The sequence below is a fragment of the Neofelis nebulosa genome, chromosome 7 (assembly GCF_028018385.1).
Source record: "Neofelis nebulosa isolate mNeoNeb1 chromosome 7, mNeoNeb1.pri, whole genome shotgun sequence".
Classification (NCBI taxonomy): Eukaryota; Metazoa; Chordata; class Mammalia; order Carnivora; family Felidae; genus Neofelis; species Neofelis nebulosa.
Window position 1 is genome coordinate 29,808,534 of NC_080788.1, and position 19,339 is coordinate 29,827,872.

General features: G+C 37.2%; 1 protein-coding gene across 3 annotated transcripts in view; it reads right to left on the minus strand.

Moving 5' to 3' along the window:
- ETFA (electron transfer flavoprotein subunit alpha) overlaps positions 1-19,339 on the minus strand; it is an 83,004-nt gene that overhangs the window by 49,275 nt on the left and 14,390 nt on the right. For all 3 annotated transcript variants that reach the window (XM_058736952.1, XM_058736950.1, XM_058736951.1), the window contains exons 2-9: positions 17,654-17,800; positions 14,879-14,960; positions 14,693-14,775; positions 9,352-9,451; positions 6,699-6,809; positions 5,691-5,792; positions 5,279-5,347; positions 410-492 (exon numbers count right to left, since the gene is read on the minus strand). In XM_058736952.1, the coding sequence (XP_058592935.1) occupies positions 410-492; positions 5,279-5,347; positions 5,691-5,792; positions 6,699-6,809; positions 9,352-9,451; positions 14,693-14,775; positions 14,879-14,960; positions 17,654-17,800 (777 nt within the window). The remainder of the gene's footprint in view (positions 1-409; positions 493-5,278; positions 5,348-5,690; positions 5,793-6,698; positions 6,810-9,351; positions 9,452-14,692; positions 14,776-14,878; positions 14,961-17,653; positions 17,801-19,339) is intronic.

A 19,339-nucleotide genomic window follows, 5' to 3' on the forward strand; every position in this document is an offset into this window, starting at 1 on the left:
GTCAATGTATACAATAATGACAGAGGTGGGGCTCGAACTCACAAACCATGAGATCATGACCTAAGGTGAAACCAAGAGTTGGACACTTAACTGACTGAGCTACTCAGGTACCCCATGAAAGACACTGGAATTTGAATAAAAACTTAAGAAAATATCTGAAAGACAATGCTGGATTTAAGAACTGCAAAGCACATTACTGAGACCAAGAAATCCACAGACCTTGTGAGGAGGACACGTTCACCATGGTAATGGCTAACTGCCTAGATACACTGAATAGAACATAAATCACTGAGATAGTTATTCAGTAAATTATACATATATATAAAGTGTACAAATATAAACACATACACATACACACACTTTTTATCTCCATAGAATTTTGGATGGCATATTTTATTGCAATACTTACTGGTGCTACTATTTTTCCCGTCTGTCCAACTTGCATATCATTGGGAACAAAGCCAGCATCAACAGCAGCACGAGAAGCACCAACTAAATGGGGAAAAACATATTTGTCATTTTTTTAAGCTCTTATTCCACTGGTCGGGATATTCACTAATAAGTGTATTAGAAAGACACAGACAAGTACAATCAGAAATTTATTTTATAAAGGCCTTGTTTAAAAAAAAATCCTCCTGTCACTGGTCAAAAATTCTAAAATGAAGTACTAGTGCATTTTACACACAAAACTTCAAGAAATGCCTTCTACTTATACCCAAGGATTTAAGATTTTAAATTTGGCTGAAGTCCTCTGCTTGCTTTATCAAAAAGACATTCAGGCATTCATAAAACATACATTATAATCTGTTTGGCATGCCATTATATAATGGTCCTTTATGCAATAAGTTCAAATTTTTTTTTAAGATTTTTAAAGTTTATTTATTTATTTTTTGAGAGAGAGTGAGCATGTGCACACACGAGTTGGGGAGGGGAGGAGGAAGAATCCCAAGCAGCCTCCGTGCTGTCAGACACATAACCAACTGAGTCACCCAAATGCCTCAATAACTTCACAACTTTTCCTTTTTTTTAAAATTTTTTTTTTAATGTTTATCCATTTTCGAGAGAGAGACAGAGACAGAGCACGAGCGGGAGAGGGGCAGAGACAGAGGGAGAGGCACAGAATCTGAAGCAGGCTCCAGGCTCTGAACTGTCAGCACAGAGCCCGATGCGGTGCTTGAACTCGTGAACCGCAAGATCATGACCTGAGCCGAAGTCTGACGCCCAAACTACCGAGCCACCCAGGCGCCCTGACAACTTCACAACTTTTGAAGAAAGGTACTATATCATTATTTCCTATGATCAGAAAAAGACAAGTTACGTATAACACAAGATAAGTTTTAACCAATATCTGCTATCTAAAAAAAAAATGAGAAGTTAACTAGCCTTCTATCCTCCTTCATCAGGAGTCAATAAGGAGCCCTGTACTTGGGAATAAGGTCACCCCTCTCACAGTAGGGGTTGAATGACCCTCCGATCCTCTTCATCTTCATCTACAGAGGACAAGAGGAAGTCACAAATAGTACTCCTCACTACCTCCTAATGCTCAGTCTCAACAACACTACCTAGATCAGTGATGACTGATCACATCCTGCCCTTTACTTGCATCAGTCACTACAACAAGCCCCAGACTCAAAGGTTATCCTTCATAATCCACACACTAATCTCCATAATGCCCTGCATACGTCCTAATCTTCACCCATCTTCCTATTTGTCTAGATGCTCCCTGAGGACAATGATTCCCCTGCAATCCTCTCCAGCAGATGTTATCTGCCACCAACTTCATACCACTGGGCCTATAGGCGGGCACCTCATTGACACCCTCAGAAAGTTTTCCCTCCTTCCTCCTTAAAAGCCTTCAGCTTTGAATCTCATGTCATCATAATCACCCACATATTGCTGTGTCATCTATCAACCACTAGGTCAATCTCCTTCATTTCTCAATGATTTTTAGCTTCTAGGTCATTGTCACTTTCTCCAATACTAGTCTTAATTCTCGAAGATTTTAATACCTGGCTTCTTGGTTCCTTAAACAACTCTCCTGCAGTCATCTCTGTCCTCAGCTACACCCATGGTCATATCCCTCAAACTTTCAATTACCAATCCCCTGACAATTTCCAATGTCTCTCTGTGACCTACTCTTTCCAGCTGACTCACTTCATACTCCAACAATCCTCTGACCTCACTGGGATCTACATTTCTATTCACTGTCCCTCTCTCCCACTGTGTTTGCTCTTCTTTACCCTAGCTTAAATTCTACGATCAATGACTCTAATCACTTAGTTGCATACGCCTGCAATTTCCTTGCCTTCCTCTTAAATCATCACACCCAACTGGAAAAAGCTCCATCTCTGGTTAATTGATTAAACAACCTCCCTTACCTTTTCCATACCTGTCCCCCTGTAGTTCAGCATAACTGGAGAAAAACACCAACACCAAGCTGTGCTAACTGGGTTTTACTTTAAATAAATAGGCCTTAATTCTCTCACTCTTTCCTAAACTATAATTTCATAGTTTTCCTTCTCTCATTAAACTTCCAATACTCTTTAACATCATCACTCTCAGCTGATGAGCTTGCTTCTTATTTCACTGAAAAAACTGAAATAATCACAAGCAAACTTTCACATGCTCCAACTAACATACACCCATAAACTTGAAGCTGTGACCAATATTTTTTGTGGCCTACTTAAGGACATCACTGCAGCAACTCTCCCTTCCCTCTGCTATATGATTAATTTTTCCCTCTCAACTGGAGCATTCCCATCAGCACAGAAGCATGCTATTATTTGTCCCCTCTTTGTAACACCCTTGTTGGCCCCATTCCACCCCCCCCCCCCCCCGCAAATAATGTTCATTTTGCTGTTCTCCTATACAGCAAAATTTCTCTAAAGAGCTGTCTGTACTCAGGGCTCCTGGGTGGCTCAGTTGATTGGGCATCTGACTTTAGCTAAGGTCATGATCTCACAGTTTGTGAGTTCAAGCCCTGCATCAGGCTCTGTGCTGACAGCTCGGAACCTGGAGCCTGCTTTGGATTCTGTGTCCCCGTCTCTCTCTGTCCCTCCCCCACTCTTACTTTGTCTCACTGTCTCTCAAAAATAAATAAGTGTAAACAAAAAATTTAAAAAAAACCTCTCTCTCATAATATATATCCAATCTGTCAGGAAATCCAAGTGGTTCTTTACCTTCAACTATATATCCCAAAACTATTTCTCCCCACATCCATTGCTACTAACCTTATCCAAACCACACATGTCTCTCACCTGATTGAAACAGCCTAATTGATCTCCCTGTTAATGCACTTATTTCCCTATACTCTGTGCTCAAAACTGTAGCTAGATGTGACTCAAAACAGATCATGTGACTCTTCTCAAATCTTTCAATGGTTTCCCATTTCATCCAGAGAAAAACAATCTCTTTACAAAGGCATGGTCTGGTCTATTACCCCCAATCTTGTCTCTTAACTACTCTTCCTTTTTGCACTTCCCATTCCAGCCACACTGGCCTCCCTACTATTCATCACACAGACCAGACATGCTTCTGCCTTAGTCAGGCCCTTTGTTACTTTACTGGTCCCTCTACCTGAAACACTCTCTTTCAGATCTCATGGCTTGCTTCCTCACATCCATCAAACCTTTGTTCAGATGTCTCCTTCTTAAGGCTTCCTCTGACCACCTTATTTAAAACTGAAACCCTCCCTCTCCAAACTCCTCCTCCTCATCCTTTTCATAGCGTTTACTACCCTTAATTTAACATACTATTTACTAATTTATTTTGTTTAGTGTCTGTGGTAGGCAGAAAAACAGCCCCTCCAAAGATATATTCACTTTCTAATCCCCAGAATCTGTGAGTATTAACAAACATGGCAGCAGATATGATATAAAATTAAGGATCTTAGGAGAGGGTGCCTACCCTGAATTATCTAGGTGGTCTCTAAATGTCATCACATGTATCCCTCATTAGAGAGATACAGAAGGAGATGTGAGACAGATACACAGAGGAGAAGGTGATATAAAGACTGAGGCAGAGACTGGAGTGATGCAGCCACATGCCTAGAAATGTCAGGGAAACCTCTAGACACAGAAATGAACAGATTGCTCCCAGAGTGTGGTCCTGCCAACACCATGATTTCAACACACTTCACACTTCTGGCCTCTAGAACTGTGAGAGCACAATCTTCTGTTGTTTTAAGCCACCAAGTTTACAGCAATTTGTTACAGCAGCCACAGGAACCTAATACAAAGTCCAGTCTCACCCAATACAAACATAACTTTGCTTATTTTACTCACTGTTATTTCCCTAGCTCCTAAAATAATGCCTGACATATGGCAGACACTCAATAAATATTTCTTCAATTAAAGAATAAGTGAATGAAACACCCTCAAATAACACCATCTGATCATAAAGAGTCAATATCATGCCTTTATTCAGACAAAGCCATTACGGTTTCTATGAGTACATATATAAATATATACTCATATAAAAGCATAGGGAAAACCTAGAAAGTTATACACAAAACCCTTAAATAAGGAAAGACAGAATGGAGACTTTTTTATAAAAAAGAATATATTCATGTAATAGTTCTATACTTAAAAACTAAAATATTGCCAATTTTCTGACTTTTCAAAAGACATTCCACTCTGATCAGTACATTTTTAATACGTACTAGCTTTTCTATAAATGGTTAACTACAATTCTTTTTTAGATGTTTATTTTTGAGAAAGAGGGAGAAACAGAGTGAGAGCAGGGGAGGGATAGAGAGAGGGGAAACACAGAATCTGAAGCAGGCTCCAGGCTCCGTGCTGTTAGCACAGAGCCTGATGTGGCACCCAAACCCACAAAATGCGAGATCATGACCTGAGCCAAAGTCGGACTCTCAACCAACTGAGCCACCCAGGCACCCCTGGTTAACTACAATTTTTAGATAATGTTAACTTCTATTTTTAGGAGAGGTTTATATTAGACTACCAATAAAGAGAAAAGCAAGGACATTCCTGAATCAGAAGTAGGCACTAAAGCTGACATTAAAAAAAAATTATTTAATAGAAAAAATACAAAGATTTGGCAAATATAAGAGTGTGACATAAATAATTAAAAAGCATAAGGATACCGTCTCCACAATGAATGCTACTTGGAGACTAAGAAAAACCATTTCAGAGAGAAAAGTCAAAACCAGAGAAAGCAAAATAATTTGCAGCCTTGAATGACCTCTGTATAAATGAAATAAGGAAAAAATATATCCAACAAAAAAAGAATATTTTTCTACCAAAGAAAATAACCTTACCTGCAGCATGTAGTTGATCTGCCAAATCATACAACAACTTAAAGTTCTCTCCATTCTTCAAACCCCGGCCTTGTTGAAAACAGATGGGGGAAAAAAAATTTAACTAAACCTAAACTCCATTCCATAAAGAATACACAAACTCCATTCTATACAGCTACAGAGATGACTTGTGCCATGCTCCCCCTGGTGCCAGAGATACAGATGTGCAATAAAGAGCCCAAAGTGGGTTATCAAGCTCATGATTTCATTTTAATTGCTAAAATGGGAATAATACTTGCAACTTACCAACTTGTTACATTTGGAAAAAAAAAAAAACAAACCCTATGCTCCTCTAAAATGAATACTAATAAAATCAAAGTATTTTAAAATCAAAGTATCTTTTAAAATTAATAAATTACAATAATCTACTTACCACCAGATATCACTACTCTGGCCCCAGTTAGCTCTGGTCGATCACTTTTTGTTAATTTCTGGTCAAGCCATTCTGATATCCCTACTAGGGAAGTACTTGATGCTGTATATATTGATACAGATAACAAAACAATGACCACGAGTTAAAGTTCAATAATAGTAATTTTTAAGATAAACAAAGAATTAATTCCATGAAATTGAAGTTTGTTAGTTACTGTGAATTTTTTGTGTTCATTTCATTCTCTGGGGTTTTTGGAAAGAATTCAAGGGACTGGGTTCTAGCTTTTACCTTATCAGCTACACGACTTTTGAAAAGTCATTTACTTCGACTTTTGAAAAGTCATTTACTTCGCTGAGTCTACTACAGAACTGGAATGACCCTCTCTTTATGGGGTTCAAATAAGATACTGTATACAGTAAAGAGTAACACCCTCTAAACATTTACTTTTTTTTTTTATTTTTTTTTAATGTTTATTTATTTTTGGGGCAGAGACACAGAGTGTACAGGGGAGGAGCATAGAGAGAGGGAGACAGAGAATCTGAAACAGGCTCCAGGCTCTGAGCTGTCAGCACAAAGCCCAACATGGGGCTCGAACCCACGAACCGTGAGATCATGACCTGAGCTGAAGTCGGAAGCCTAACTGACTGAGCCACCCAAGCGCCCCTAAACATTTACTTTTAATTACATCCTTCCATTACACTGAACCTCTCAAGTACTATAATAGGAAATGGAGAGAAAAGTAAAAAATCCTAACATCAACATAACAGATTAATCTTAATGGACCTTTTCTCTCACCCCTCTGATCTACAAAAACAACTATACTAGTACCAAATATGATATGAAAAAGGCACATTACTTTTGTATAAGCTTGGGAATATTACTTAGACTGAGCTCTCAGACACTGTGTATTAGAAATCTAAGCAGAGGCCATCTCTTACTCTAATATAATCCATGAACTAAAAGAAAAACAAGAAACAAAACAAATACGAACTTCAAATGAACACTCACCCTTTTCTGAACTGGCACTACCTCCACTTGTTGCTGCAGCTTCAAAAGATGTTCCTCGGACAGAAAACACCTTCACTTTTTCATCACACTTCACGGTACATAAAGCATTTCCTGAAATACACAATTTATTTTTTTTTTATTTTTTTTTTCAACGTTTTTTATTTATTTTTGGGACAGAGAGAGAGAGACAGAGCATGAACGGGGGAGGGGCAGAGAGAGAGGGAGACACAGAATCGGAAACAGGCTCCAGCCTCCGAGCCATCAGCCCAGAGCCCGACGCGGGGCTCGAACTCACGGACCGCAAGATCGTGACCTGGCTGAAGTCGGACGCTTAACCGACGGCGCCACCCAGGCGCCCCTCATGAGTGTTTTTTTAAAAATAAATTGTGGGGGTGCCTGGACGCTTAACCGACGGCGCCACCCAGGCGCCCCTCATGAGTGTTTTTTTAAAAATAAATTGTGGGGGCGCCTGGACGCTTAACCGACGGCGCCACCCAGGGGCCCCTCATGAGTGTTTTTTTAAAAATAAATTGTGGGGGCGCCTGGACGCTTAACCGACGGCGCCACCCAGGCGCCCCTCGTGAGTGTTTTTTTAAAAATAAATTGTGGGGGCGCCTGGACGCTTAACCAACGGCGCCACCCAGGCGCCCCTCATGAGTGTTTTTTTAAAAATAAATTGTGGGGGCGCCTGGGTGGCGCCGTGGGTTAAGCGTCCGACTTCAGCCAGGTCACGATCTCGCGGTCCGTGAGTTCGAGCCCCGCGTCGGGCTCTGGGCTGATGGCTCGGAGCCTGGAGCCTGTTTCCGATTCTGTGTCTCCCTCTCTCTCTGCCCCTCCCCCGTTCATGCTCTGTCTCTCTCTCTGTCTCAAAAATAAATAAAAAACGTTGAAAAAAAAAATTTTAAAAAAACACTCATGAAAGACATGTATTCCTTAGAGGTTAAGAATTTACTTCATGAAAACAGGGAAGAAATAACTGTGGACCAATTGTTTTCTACCTCTACTAAGTGCAGGGAAAAGGACCATAACACTGAAAAAACTGATCAGTGGATATTTGTATAACCTTGGATGTTTTTAAAAGAAGGACAAGTTCTGACCTGCCTGGAAGTAAGGAACTGGAATAGACTAGGCAGCCACCCTAATAAGGCATGGTCTTCCTAAAAGAAATATAAACAAAAGCTTCCTTCTCCAAAAACAATCCATAACTCAACAACATTAGCTGCAACAACTTAAGACTGAAGCCACTATGCATGCTAAGAGAGGAAAATAAATGAAAATATGATAGGGTATTAAAGAACAAGAGGTGTGATATGCCAGGATTTTAAAAGAATTTAAGACATTTCTTATGGATTAGCAATCACATAAGAGTGACCTAAACTTGACCAATATTTCCCCTCAAACTACTAAAGACGAAAGATCTAATTTGAGAACTGACCATTAAATTGAAACACAGAACTTCAATCAGAAAGAACAAAGAGTTCATTGCTTTCTCTAGCCCCACTAGAGACCAGAGTGCTTAGAAGATCAATCAACGAAAGAGACACTGAAATGAATTTCTTAATGCAGATGGAAATGGAATAGAAGCAGCAAAGATTAAGAATACTATTTTTTTTTTAAATGGAAAAGTTTTGCTTCTCCAGGTGCCACTCACAAAATGTACTGAACAGTGAATCTAATCTTTATTGATGATCGGAAAAATCTCGTCACTCTGTAAACTGAATAACCAGGCAGGAAAGAAAAGTGCTCTGGATCTATCAAACAGAATGAAATGTCATGGTCTAGTATCAATTCTAAGATTAAGGTTTTTCTCAGAAACCTTTAAGATGGTCCATTTAAAGCAAAGGTATGGCTTGTTTTAAATCCTATCTTCATGCTGGAGAGGATGTGGAGAAACAGGAACCCTCTTGCACTCTTGGTGGGAATGCAAACTGGTGCAACCATTCTGGAAAACAGTGTGGAAGTTCCTTAAAAAATTAAAAATAGAACTACCCTATGACCCAGCAATAACACTGCTGGGAATTTACCCAAGGGATACAAGAGTGCTGATGCATAGGGGCACATGTACCCCAATGTTTATAGCAGCACTTTCAACAATAGCCAAAGTATGGTAAGAACCTAAATGTCCATCAACTGATGAATGGATAAAGAAGATGTGGTTTATATATACAATGCACTACTACTTGGCAATGAGAAAGAATGAAATATGGCTATTTGCAGCAACATGGATGGAACTGGAGGGTATTATGCTAAGTGAAGTAAGTCAGTCAGAGAAAGACAGATACCGTATGTTTTCACTCATATGCGGATCTTGAGAAACTTAACAGAAGACCACGGGGGAGGGGAAGGGGGAAAAAAGTTACAAACAGAGAGGGAGGGAAGCAAACCATAAAAGACTCTTAAATATGGAGAACAAACTGAGGGTTGATGGGGGGTAGGGGAGGGGGCAAGTGGGTGATGGGCATTGACGAGGGCACTTGTTGGGATGAGCACTGGGTGTTGTATGGAAACCAATTGAACAATAAATTATATTTTTAAAAAATCAAATAAATAAATAAATAAATAAATAAATAAAATCCTATCTTCAAATTAATTTCTGCTTTTAAAATTCACCAAAAGTTATTATGTTGATTAATTATTTTCCTTGGGTACTCACCTGCATAAATAGTTCTCACAAATGTGTCAGGTGATTTGATTGCAATGATATCAGAAATTGGAGCAACATCAAGTTTGGCTGCTATTCTGGGCAAAAGGTTCTAAAAGCAAAATAAGCAGTGAATTACACACATACATACTTATGGATGGCTATCAACTATCAACAATAACATTCTCTAAATGCATATTCTGTAGAAGTTTTAATTCAAGTATTTTATATTTCATATGCATCTTTAGACATACTACAACTTCAAGTACAACTTTTTGGATAGTCTTTATGATTAAGTAAAAGTCTTCCTCAAAAAATTAAAAATAGATCTACCCTGTGACCCAGGAGTAGCACTGCTAGGAATTTATCCAAGGGATACAGGAGTGCTGATGCATAGGGGCACTTGTGCCCCAATGTTTACAGCAGCACTTTCAACAATAGCCAAATTATGGAAAGAGCCTAAATGTCCATCAACTGATGAATGGATAAAGAAATTGTAGTTTATATACACAATGGAATACTACTTGGCAATGAGAAAGAATGAAATATGGCCTTTTGTAGCAAGGTGGATGGAACTGGAGAGTGTTATGCTAAGTGAAATAAGTCATACAGAGAAAGACAGATACCATATGTTTTCACTCTTATGTGGATCCTGAGAAATTTAACAGAAGACCATGGGGAAGGGGAAGAGAAAAAGAAGTTAGAGAGGGAGGGAGCCAAACCATAAGAGACTTAAAAACTGAGAATAAACTGAGGGTTGATGGAGGGGTGGGAGGGAGGGGCAAGTGGGTGATGGGCATTGAGGAGGGCACCTGTTGGGATGAGCACTGGGTGTTGTATGGAAACCAATTTGACAATAAATTTCATATTAAAAAAAAGATTAAGTAAGAGTCTACCATTACTCTAACTACATTAAGAGTTTTATGAGTTTTACAGTAATAAACCACCTTAACTCAGTAAGTTGAATTGTAAGATATGATATTCACTTTAATGAACATTACTCACAAAGTGTGACCCTTGTGGATTACTTAATTTAGGTAAGATAGAAAAATATTTAGAGGAGTAGTAAAATTCTCAAATACTGAAAAAGATTAGACATGTATATATTTAATGTATATGAAAGAAAAAGTATCAAAGCAGACATTTTCACCTTTTTAAAAATCAATATTGCAATAAAAAAGATCAAAACTCACCTAAATACCCATCAACAAGGGATAGGTTTATAAATTATAGCTCATCCGTATAATGGAATCCTATGTAACCATATGAGAAAGGTGAAGCACAGCTGTATAATATGTACAGAAGCAACAAAAGTAATGTATATTCTTTTCCTTGTATATGCACAGAACATCTCTGGAATAGATATGTGTGATAACTTTGCCCTCACTAGCAGGGATCATTGGGAAAGCCACGATTTCCCCAAAGTCTCAGTTACGTCACCTCACAAATAACAGGAAGGTAATTCCTAGCTTCTAGTCTAAAATTCTATGACTCTAGGGCTCTAAAACAGAGTTAGTTAGTGAAGACTGAATGTCCATACTTTCTAGACTCAAAGGTTTTCTTAGATGATAACATCATCTAAGTGTAATGAAAAAAGTGAAGTGCTGCTTTTATCACACAAATAGAAAGCTGAATTCTACACTGCTTTCTACAGAGCTTATTCCAGGGCATCTCCTGAACTTGGTACATGAAACCATCTCCAGGAGGCAAACTCTCACTATAACAGTATTCACCTTTCTCTCAATTCCATCCCCAAACCGTCTTTGTTCTCTAAGAATTCTCCCGGGATTACCCACTTGCATGTAAAATTACACTACTTAATTGGCACTAACATGTGGTTAGTTTTAAAATAATTTTAATATACATACTATAATGATTCACGACTAAACTCAGAAGCACCCCCAGGGTAGAGGTTTTATGTCTTCTATTCCTCTTGGGTCCCGACCCTACATCTGATAAGCAAGCAGTTCTATATATATTGATGCTAACAAGGGTTGACAGCCTGAGTCAATTTTCCTCCTGTCATATCTCCCAACAGGAAAGATTTTCTAACTTTCAGTTTATTTTTACCTTCATTACATAGCAGTTCTCCTTCAACCATGACAGAAGAGCCACTGAAAAGTACCACAGTTTATAAAACCACAATTAGAAAAATTAAGATCTCTTAGAAAATGAAGCATTTGGGAAAACAATTAAAATGCCATTAAATATACTTCTAACTTGGTAAATAAGTTTAGAAGATGCCTACTTTTTAAAATAAATCAAGTTTGACAATATTTAAAGCCTGCTTCAGTAAGTAACTCTTCTTGAAATCACCTTCTTTAACTGTTCAGGAAATACTATTGGAATACTGTTATCTGGTCGAGCAAATTCTATTACAAATGTTAGGCTGTGCAGACTGTATCTCTTTTTACAGTTTTAAACTTTCTAAATTGCTTGCATTTTAATACCTTTTGTACCTTCTTATCCCTGTTTTATTTAGCACATCTTGAAAAAAAATTTATCATGGTGCTTAAAGGCTTTATGTTTCTCCAGATCTGATCTTTCATTTAAATGTCCTGACAGGGTAGATGTAAACAGATCTATCTCTACACTGTCCAAACAGGCTTGACCACATGATTTCAGGGAAAGAGATGAAACAACTGTCAGTGTTTTTTCATGTACAAAAGGATGACAGATTTTTAAATTCTAGCATACCAGTATGAAGTATGCAATCTCAAACCACAGTTGGTAAAGGACTATTACAGAGCAGACTGCTCAGCTTCATCTAATGGACTCTTTTTCATTCCAAACCCATTCAGAGGCTATACAGCACCAGCTACTATTATGTGACCCTTGTTCTCAAAACTCTCATATGTTGCAACACCACAATTAAGCTCAGACTATTAAAATCTAGCTAATTAGATGCAACGAATGCCCTTTTTTTGGTTTAACAATATTTTAGATTAACCATCAACACAGAAACTCAAGACTCATGAAACCTGTTTAAATCATCTAGTACCAAATCAAAATCCTCAGATAGAATGGTCCACAAAGATCTTTTACTTCAATGCTCATCTGTAACAGTGGTGAGATGTCAATCCTGACTTAATCTTTTCCAGAGAAAGGGCAACCTACCACAGAGGAAACCCATTCTTTTTTTTTTAACCTCTCTACTTGATAGATCTTAGACATCACTTGATCAAACTACACCATTTTATGTACAAGAAAAACAGACGTCAGGAAGGTAAAATGACTAGCCCAAGGTCATATATGTCTGTGGACTCACCTTACCTATCAATCACTAAAGTCTATAAAAAAAAACCCTGAAAAATGTATGATAGTCTGCAATGTGATAACCTAATAAAAGAGTAATTGTTTGTTAAATTTGTGTTTACATTGTAGGTGGAACATTGTTACTGCCTAGAAATTCTGTTAACCTTAAAAGAAAAAAATTAGTGAGTTCAAATTGATAATTCTAGAGGTTAAAAACAAACTACACCAATTTACATGAGTTATTCTGCAAGTTCTCTACATGGTTTGCAGTGATTCATGCCTAGAAGCAATACTATATCACAGATTAATATTCACAAACACTATTCATTTCACAAGAAACAAGATCAGTATGTTGGGAGCTCACTGTTAATCACTCAACATGGTTATTTGATATAAGAGATATTTGAATAAGATATCTTATTCCTCAAACTAATATTTTAAAATCAATTACAACAGGGGCGCCTGGGTGGCTCAGGCAGTTAAGCGTCCAACTCTTGACTTCGGCTCAGGTCATGATCTCACGGTTCATGGGTTCGAGCCCCATGTTGGGCTCTGCTCCGGTGGTGTGGAGCCTACTTGGAATTCTCTCGCTCTCTGCCCCTCCTGTGCTTTCTCTTTCTCTCTCTCAAAATAAATAAACTTTAAAATCAATTACACCAAAATTATGATAGTAAAAGAAAAAAAAGTCAAATCAAGACAATTCAAAAAAGGAAATAAAAACAACCAATAACTATATGAAAAGACGTCTGATCTTACTATCAGAGAAATGCAAAAGTTACAAAATATAATTTTTCACCCATCAGATTGGGGGAAAATGTTAAAATGTATAATACCAAGTGCTGGCAAGACATCCTCTTAAGACAGCAATTTAGCAATATATATCAAAATTTTAAAAGCACACAGTCTTTGACCCAGCTATTTCACTTCTAGAGCTCTACTCTAAATAAATAGCAGCACATGTATACAAAGATGTATGTACAGGGACATTTATTTACAGTAAGGCTTATAAATGCAAAAAATTAGAAGCAACCTAACTGTCCATCCTTAGCTAAATATTGAATATTATGCAGCCACAAAAAAATGAGACAGACATGAGCAAATATTTTCAGGACACATTCTTAAGTAAAAACCACCAGTCTCAAAATAATTCATGTTATATTATCTTAGGAGTAAAAAAAAATTTGTACAGGTATTACAATTTCAAAATCCACAGCAGCAGGACTAAAAGAACGTACAATTGTTAACACCTGTACCTCTGAAGCGGGAAGAGGGAGCTGGGAAGAAAGGGAGACTTTGATACCTTGCTCTGCTCTGCATACTGCTCAGTACTACATGCACCCTCTATAATAAAAATGTATTTGTGTACAACTAATTTATAATCTTTAAAAGTAAAACAAAAACTAAAAACAGCAGCTTATTAAGAATGGGATAAAAGGGAGCTAGAATACCCATGGCCACAGAGAGAGCAAGAACCCACTGACAAATTCTCTTGGGCTCCCACTTAGCTTCCCCCTTTTTTAAAACTTCATGCAGATAACTAACTGCCCGACAGCACATTCTTTCTTCAGACATATCACAATGCACATGATCAGATTATAGTTTTCTTTACCCTAAGGATGTTTTCAACTACCACACAGCCATTACCAAATCCCCCAAGTAGACAGAATTTGGCCTTTGTAAATATCTATCAGCCACCCAAATAAACCATTGCTTAAGATGGGTTACGACTACAATGACATTCACACACACACAGAGACAGTTCAACATTGTTTTTAAAGAAAAATAATTTTTAAAAATATCCTAGAGTTTTGTCCATGACAAAATTTGAAACTCTGGAAGTAGCATTCTAATAAATTATGACAAAATCTTGAAAGCACAGAGTTGTCTCTATGACAAAATTTGAAAAGGTGGAGGTGGCATTTTTATAGAAATTGTAACAAAGTCTTAAAAGAATACATTTTAGCAAAACTATTACCATATTAATTCAGAAAGCCAGGATTAGCTACCTAAACACAGTCTGTTGTACATTTCAAGCACAATGAAATCTAATAACCCTTCCAAATAATGACATCAGATTCCACATTCTCAATCTTCTCACCTTTCCAAAGGCAGATGCTCCAGCACAGATGTGTGTGTAATTGAACTGCTTCTGAGTTGCCAAAATTAATGGTGTCAGTTCCTCTAAGAATTAAACACATTTGATAAATACACTTCATAATGTTTTCATATTCTTATATTCAAGTATAATTTAGACATTATACTTTTTCCAATGGAAAAATCTCACCTGGAAGGAGGCCTTTGTATGCATCATGCTGAGCAATCAGAACTTTTGCTACACCTGCTACTTTGCAGAGATCCTGTGCCACCTATAATTAAAAGAGTTTTTAATTATCCATCTAACAGAAAGATACAAATAGAGCCACCACTACAAATACCAATAGAGCATAAAATCTTAAGGGTCAACTATAGAAATTGTTCTTATTAGAAAAAGGGCGACTAGGGGCATCTGGGTGGCTCAGTCGGTTAAGCATCCGACCTCGGCTCAGGTCATGATCTCGCAGTCTATGAGTTCGAGCCCTGCGTCAGGCTCTATGCTGACAGCTCAGAGCCTGGAGCCTGTTTCGGATTCTGTGTCTCCCTCGCTCTCTACCTTTCCCCTGCACTCACTTGCTCTCTCTCTCTCTCTCTCTCTCTCTCTCAAAAATAAACAGTAAAAAAAAAAAAAATTTTTTTTAATAGAAAAAGGGCAACTTAGGGGGAAAAAAGAAAACCCTTTAACAAAAAACAAAAACAAAAACAAAACTTAGGCCAACTGATCTTACTACCAACTGACCTTAAATAAAAATTCTTACTTTGAATAAGTATTATCTGGTAAGCCAAAATCAGCACAGCTCTCTATTCAAATTTAATTGTAGATTGTGCCCTTTACCTTTCACTCAATGTAAGTGTTAAATTCATCATTTTAGAAATGGTGAAAATGAGGCAGTGCTTAGGTTCTCGGTCTCACACATACAGTAATAACACAGCCAATATATTTCAGACTCAGGGTTTCCTAGAGGTAAAGAACAGGACCTAACCACATTTGTTTACAGGACACTGTACTTTATTTGATAATAATAATTTCTGCTGTTAAAATTAGTGAATCTAGGCAATAGAAGAAGTCTTATATAATAGTCCATTCTCAACTACTGAGCTCCTGCCCACCTACATCTATTTATCTATGATGAAGCTAAATAATTTTTATTTTATTTCCTCATTTTTCCTGTGTGGAATTATAATTAAATTCTGGGAAAGCATAAAATTTTAACCACTCGGATTTCTTATATATAGAAGATAATTAGAATTCCCCCTTTTAATTGTCTAATTACAGCAAGACTGATTTCTGCTTTAGCAGAGACATAACAATCATATTATGGTCTTGTCTTCTTGTTTACTGATTCACTGATGAGTAGGCATAAAGAGCTATTCCTCTTGCCCCATCAATGGAAGGTAAGATTGCAACAATATTCACTGTTTTCAAGTTTGCAAGAGTACCTCTGCTGAACCAAGAATTCACTGGCAGATCACTGGCAGACTATCTTGTACTATCAAAATTATCTTTTTTACCAGCAAAAACTTCTGGCACTACACAGAAGAATCACTTGCTGCTTTTGATAGATAGTTACAAAAAACTGAAATCTGCCTAGCCGTTAATGGAGTCTCTTTATGCAGATACTGATTATTTTTCTTTCAGATTAGAATGTGACAAAACAATAAGAATGTAACTAAAGAGAAGATTATTTCTTTTTCTCAAAATAGTACAAATAAAATAGCATTTCTAATATTTAAAAAATAATATTAGAATAATTATTTAAAATCACAGCCAAAGAATCAAACCCAGAACTTGTATATATAAAAGCAGGGTGGGGTGTCTGAGTGGCTCAGTCAGTTGAGCATCCAACTCATGATTTCAGTGCAGGTCATGATCCCAGGGTCATGGGATTGAGCCCTGCATCGGGCTCCGGGGTCTGCACTGAGCGTGGAGCCTGCTTAGGATTCTTTCCCCTCTCCCTGTCCCTCTCCCCAGTTTGCGCTCTCTATAAAAAAAATAAACGAGTGAATGAATGAATGAATGAATACAGGGCAACCAAAAAAGACAGCTTAGCCATTTTATCATACATTGTGGTCACTATCAAATAAATAAGATTCAACAGTTGTTAGCAGGATTTAGGCAAAGTAATCCACACAACTTAACCCTAAACCTGCAAGAATACATTCTTTCAAGATACTAATTTCATGTAAGAAATTAGACAAAAGTGACAGTAGTATTCTGAGCCTGCACTATATTACATGCTCTTCATCAATGTCATTTAATAAAAAAATAAATTAAATCCTCTAAAAAGAAACATGCTTTTTCCAGATTTCTTCCTCTGAGGTCCAAGTCCCCAACTGCATACTTGGTAACTTCTATACAGGATGGGAGTGAATTGGTGGCTCAACTGAAGTGAAGCATGATTTCAACTACACAGCTGCCCAGTGGTACAGAGCCTGCAAACCCTGTTACAGTACCTTTCCAGGGGTTAGTTTACAAAGCTATTATCTTATTTCAACAACAACAAAAACTAAGAACATCTTTTAGTCAGAGCTACAGTTTGAAAAGCATAGTAGTTCCATCTGAATTCTTATACCAATTAAAAATTAACACCTATGATACTTTGTCCAGATTTCCTACTTTCAGGAATTAAAAGCAATTAGCTAGTATATTCATCAATACAAAAAAGAGATCGGCTATTAACCTCTAAGGGGACTCAAATATTATCATTCTACTTGGTACCTGATGGCATATGATGGTGCCAGGAGAACTAAATCAAGTATTTTACCTCATTTCAAAAGACAAAATGCTTAGTGAGCAAACCTTTTAGTTCCTTTTTCACACGTAGTAATGATTGTGACATTGGCCATTTAATGAGGATTAGAGCCCAGTTTGGGTTACAGTCTTCAGCATAATTCTCTGTTGCCATCTTTCCCTGTCTCTTGATGGAGATTATATTTGCTATGGTTGACCTTAAAAATTTCTCACCTTGTCACATTTGGTTCCAGCTACTAAGCAAGACACTTCACCTCCAAGACGTGTGGCTGCAGTGATGGTATTTAATGTAACGGGTGCTAGAGTATCATTTGCATGCTCGGCTATTACCAGGGTACTCTGAAATCGTAACAAAGAGGCCTAAAAGGAAAAAAAAGGTGAAAAAGAATATTGTAATGTAAACAGGGTCTTCAAAACTCTAATTATTAAGTATGTGTGCCTCAAAGAAAACTGTACACAACACTCAGTTCTATATATTCATAAAATACTTGCTCAATGGCAAAAATTAAGCTATTTGTGTCTATCATTCTATTACTAATATTCTTAATTAAAACAGAAAATGCATTTGTATTCTACTATTAGAAAAATTTAATTATTTCAAAACAACTTTCCCATTAATATATGTTTCTCAATACTGTATGTTCAATGAGAAACTGCTAAATACATCTAAATTTAAAATTCTTAAGTTGTACCGATTAATTATCAAACCAGGAATCAAACTACTGCCAATTACACTCACTTGCAGCAAACTCCTAAAGATACAGTATATCTAGAAATAATGGGTTAGAACACTTACTAAAGTTGATTTCTATTGCTTCACGTAAAATGCATTCAATACCCAAATAATAATGTAATGTCTTTAAATGCTACACAGTAATTTGGCTCAAGTTTCAACTGCTTGAACATGCTTCTGAATTCAAAAAAGAAGCTTGCAGACAGCATCTTGGAACCAACCAGTATCCACTTATATCTACTGTGGACTATCAAGAAACCAAGCTCATGGTCATCTGGAATAATTTCAAACATCAGGAACACAAAAATGAATAAGAATGCTCACTGTGCTCAAAGATTTTAAGGGAAATAAAACCTGTTACATACAATTATTAGACAGTTTTTCAGTTAATGAAGAGATCCAAACTGCTGGAGGTTGCAGATCATGACGCACAGAATCAAGGGTAAGAAAGGAACAAGCTCAGGTGTTCCTGTCTTGTGAAAACATAAGGAAGGGTACCACAGGTGTGACAAAGTCTAAGAAAATAAGAAAACTGTGGAATTATCCTTGTGAAAAATTGCAATGAGAAATGAGAAAAATGGGCACTGAAAATCAAATGGCATGGTTATATGGCTTAATTCAGCAATAATCTTTGATATGGAGTTGGAGTGAAGGAAGCATGGTATAAAATTTACAACCAGAGCTGGAAATTTACACAGGAGGGTATGAATGAAAGGCAGGGAGGCATAGGACTTACAATGCTCATTACACAATTAAATTTGGAAAATACTTATGTTTTCATTTACTATACTATAAATACCTATTGCTATATTTTAATACTTTTCCTTTTTATTGGTGTTAAGTATATGAGCATACCAGTTTAACCAGTTCTGTAATCTGTAAAAACAATGCAGGGGCACCTGGCTGGCTTACTCAATGGAGTGTGCCACTCTTGATCTCAGGCCTGTAAGTTTGAATTCTACGTTGGGTGCAGAGATTACTTTAAATAAATAAATAAATAAATAAATAAATAAATAAATAAATAAATAAATAAATAAATAAAATAACACATTTTTTTAAAAATGCAGGGAAGACCATCCTCATAGCTAAATCTTTGCACTCATCCTCAACAAATGAGAGTTTGTTTGAGTCTGGAAAGACTCTTCTGATCAGAATCTGGCCAGACA